Below are 3,445 nucleotides of genomic sequence, written 5' to 3'. Positions count from 1 at the left end.
AGGGCACAGGTGGGGAGGCGGGTCTCAATCTGGCACGTGTGCGCAGCTGGACAAGGCCGAAGCCGACCCCCTCGGGTGTCAGGGCGATGGGAACCATGAGCTTCCCCTGGGGTGGCGCCAGGTAGAGCCCTCAGGGGCCGAGGACCCTGATTCACAGACTGCACTTCAGCTGTGACAACTGTTGGTCCCCAAACCCCACTCACGTCAAGACCCCAAGAGGGGGCAGAGCTTGGGGGGGTGGGATTGCCCAGGCCAGGAAACTGGGGATCCCTGAGTGACCCTGTCATACCCTGTACCAGAAGGGAGGGAGTACAGCAAGCGTGTGTGGGAACGGGGGGTCGAGCCCCATCACTGATTGCTGGGCACAGGCCGAAGGGTGGGCTCCTGGACAACTGTCCCCAGGAGACGGGGTACGCCTGGGAGTGTGGTGACTGCTCCCAAAGCTGGCTCCTGGCCCAGGCCCCAGCACCCCACTGCAGCTGGACCCTCCCCTCAAAGTGGGGAGGCTGAGGGTCCCCATGAGCACCCAGATGAAGGCAGCCCTTCACCTCCCTTCACTCCGGGGATTCTGGCCCCACCCATGGGCTGGGCACCCAGAGAACCAAGCCCTGCAGGTGACAAGCCACACTCGTTGAAGAAATCTCAGGCCATGGGGGAGCAGGGGGCCTGCCTGGAAAGGAGGATGGAAGGCCGGAGGAGCGGAGCCCCAGAAGCGAGACGGGGCCGGGACAAGCTCCCACAATTAGGCAGGGCCAAAGTGGGGCGCAATCCCAGCTGAGTAGCACTGGTCTGGGAAAGCTGGCTTGTCTGTGACACAGGGACACGACGGGAAGCCACAGCATAGGTCTACACTTGCCAATACAAAGCGCCCCTGACTCAGGCTCGGGGACCTCTGTACGCCCCACGCTGGACAGATAGCACCAAAGCACGGACCCCAACACCCCTTCAGTGTCTCTGGCCACCAGAAAGAGCACCCCATGCCCATGGGGCTGGGGCCACGCACGGGGGCTTGCGGGGGAGCACTGAGCACAGGAGACCGCCCCGGCCAGCAGGGCAGTCCCCGTCCTGCCTTCCGCATTCCCTTATTCCTGTCCGCGGGGCGGGCACTGTCCTGTGCCGCTGCTTAAGACCCAACGCCACCGAGCCCAGCCCTGACCGTGGTCAGACGCAGACACGGATCACCCTGGGTCCAAGGCGTGGATGGTAAGGGGGTAGGGCACGGGCCCAAGGTCACCCCCACAGTGTGCGCCGACTGCAGGGAGAGGCCCACCTGCACCCTCCCGGGAACCCCACTTTTCCTGCTGCCTGGACCCCGGAGCTTTGGGAGGCAGGCCCACCAGGGCTGCAGCCCGGCCCTGCCCTGGCGTTTGGCGGAAGAAGATGAGGACTTCGGGGAGCAAGGCACAGCCTGAGCCGTCGGAAGGGGCAGGCTTGGTGTCCAGGGCCCCACGGGCTGGACAGAGGGACAGGTGACTGGAGGAGGGGAGGGGGCGGAGCTGGGGCACAGGGTGGGAGAGGGTGGGAGCCACAGACGGTTCTGGAGCCGGGGCCACGCCAACCGCCCGCGTGCATGCTCCTGTACCCTGCACCCTGCTTGCGGGTTGGCTGCCGTGTGCGGGCCAGGTCAGAACCAGCGTGTTGCCCGAGTCCACAGAGAAACCCTGAGGGGGCGCCGTCCCCTGTCACAGAGAGTGGTTCTCATACGCTCAGGGTCACCCATTCTGCAGGGGGAGCTCCAGAGCCTGCCCGAGTCGGCCACGACCAAGAATCCAGGCTGGTCCCCAACGCCCCAGGCGCCTGTCCTCTACCTGACTCCCGCCACCCGTGTGGCGAGGCTTCCCTGCAAGGACCCTCGGGCGACAGGACACACGTGATCACAAAGAACGTGCCCAGCAGACCAGCCTAGTTAGTGACCGAGTGGACGGCCTGCTGGCCTCGGTTTCCACGCAGCCCACCCGCAGGCTTCTGGGCACTCGGCGCGTGGCAATGATCTTGCTACACCTTCCAGTGCAGTGATGGGGGACGGGGGCCAAAGTGGGGGCTACCCAGGAAGGAGGCAAGAGGGTGGCGGCCTGTCTCTTGCTGCGCCTGCCCTTGGAGGCAGCCAGTAGGACGCAGAGTGACCTGACCCCCTCACTCTCACTCCTGATGGCAGGTCCCAGGGCCCAGCACTGTGCCTGGCCCTCCTCATGTCCACGCTTGGGGAGGACAAACGAATGACAGGGAGCTTGCCGGCCTGGCCACCCCACCCACCCAGACTGGCAGAGCATCCCCGTAGCAGGGGTGAGGGCGACAGGTCACTATGATTCAAGCCACCTCCGACCCTTCTCTGGGTCCTGTTCCTGGGAGCTGGAGGCCAGGACCCCCAGCGGGAGTGTCCTGCAGCCCCATCTCAAGCACCGCCCAGGCCCCACCCCAAGTTCTAGAACCAGGCTGACCACAGGAGGCCAGCAGGGAGCGGGGGAGGTGCAAGCACGCAGACAGGGGAAAGTTGGGGCCGGTGGGCAGCGGCCACCAGGGTGGGTGGGTGTGTGCTGGGCCGGGCACTGCCCACCACCCTCCGCCCGCCCCACAGCTCCAGGGCCAATGAGCGGCGGCCGGCCTGATGTCACCCTGCAAATCTCAGCCTGGCTCTCTAACAAAGAGAACAATGGGGCGGCCACAGGGACGCTCTGGCAATGCCGCTGCCCGGACCCCCACACCCGGGGCCTGCCGCCCCCCGGCCTGCCAGGCCAGGGCCATGGGGTTAGACTCCAGGGGTCGCTTTTACAGCTGGTCCTTCCACACGCCCCCCGATTTTGGGCTGGCCCTGGGAGCAGGGTGGGACCCTCTCTCATCCTGTCCTGCACCCCACCCCCAGCAGGGTCTCCAGACTGGCAAGTAGCGATGGACACCCCCCGCCGCCTCTGAGAGGCCAAACTTCTCTCCCCAATCTGCCTGAGCGGCCCCCCCCACCCCCAAACCCGAGCCTGCACGCCCCGTGCCTGTTTTAGGTGTGGAGCGCCCACCGTCCAGCCAGCCCCGGTCCCCGGATGGCACGGCGCGCGGCCTGGGCAGCGGCGCCGCACACAGGCCCTTCCGGGCTGGAGGTGCCCAGACAAAGGCAGCGACGGGCCGGAGCGCGAGGGGAGGAGCGCGGGCTGTGCCCAACTTTCCCCCGCGGCCGGCGGCAGGACAAAGGCGCACGGGCGGCCGCCGAGGCCCGAGTCCACGCGGGGCGTGGCCGCGGGCTGGGCAGTGGCGCAGGGACCCCCGGGGCTGCGCCCCCGACGGCGACCACTCACCCTGGCGCCCCACGATCTCGGCGACGTGCTCGGAGCTGGGCACGGGCACGCACTCGGTCATGTTCACGCTCTTCTTGCGGCTGCCGATCACGCTCATCTGCTCGGCCAGCAGCGTCGGGGGGCCCAGGGCCGCCGGGTGAGGCGCGAAGCCCGCGAACACG

At 67.5% G+C, this 3,445-nt stretch overlaps 1 protein-coding gene across 1 annotated transcript in view; it reads right to left on the bottom strand.

The window, feature by feature from the left end:
- LOC105302257 (RNA-binding protein MEX3D-like) overlaps positions 1–3,439 on the bottom strand; it is a 9,478-nt gene extending 6,039 nt beyond the window's left edge. Inside the window, exon 1 of the mRNA XM_011375225.2 lies at positions 3,285–3,439. Within this exon, the coding sequence (XP_011373527.1) occupies positions 3,285–3,381 (97 nt within the window). The 5' untranslated portion in view covers positions 3,382–3,439. The remainder of the gene's footprint in view (positions 1–3,284) is intronic.
- Positions 3,440–3,445: the final 6 nt, after the last annotated feature.

The sequence above is a fragment of the Pteropus vampyrus genome, unplaced genomic scaffold (assembly GCF_000151845.1).
Source record: "Pteropus vampyrus isolate Shadow unplaced genomic scaffold, Pvam_2.0 Scaffold267, whole genome shotgun sequence".
Classification (NCBI taxonomy): Eukaryota; Metazoa; Chordata; class Mammalia; order Chiroptera; family Pteropodidae; genus Pteropus; species Pteropus vampyrus.
The sequence above is the reverse complement of the archived record's forward strand: the minus strand, read 5'-3'. Positions and strand labels throughout refer to the sequence as shown.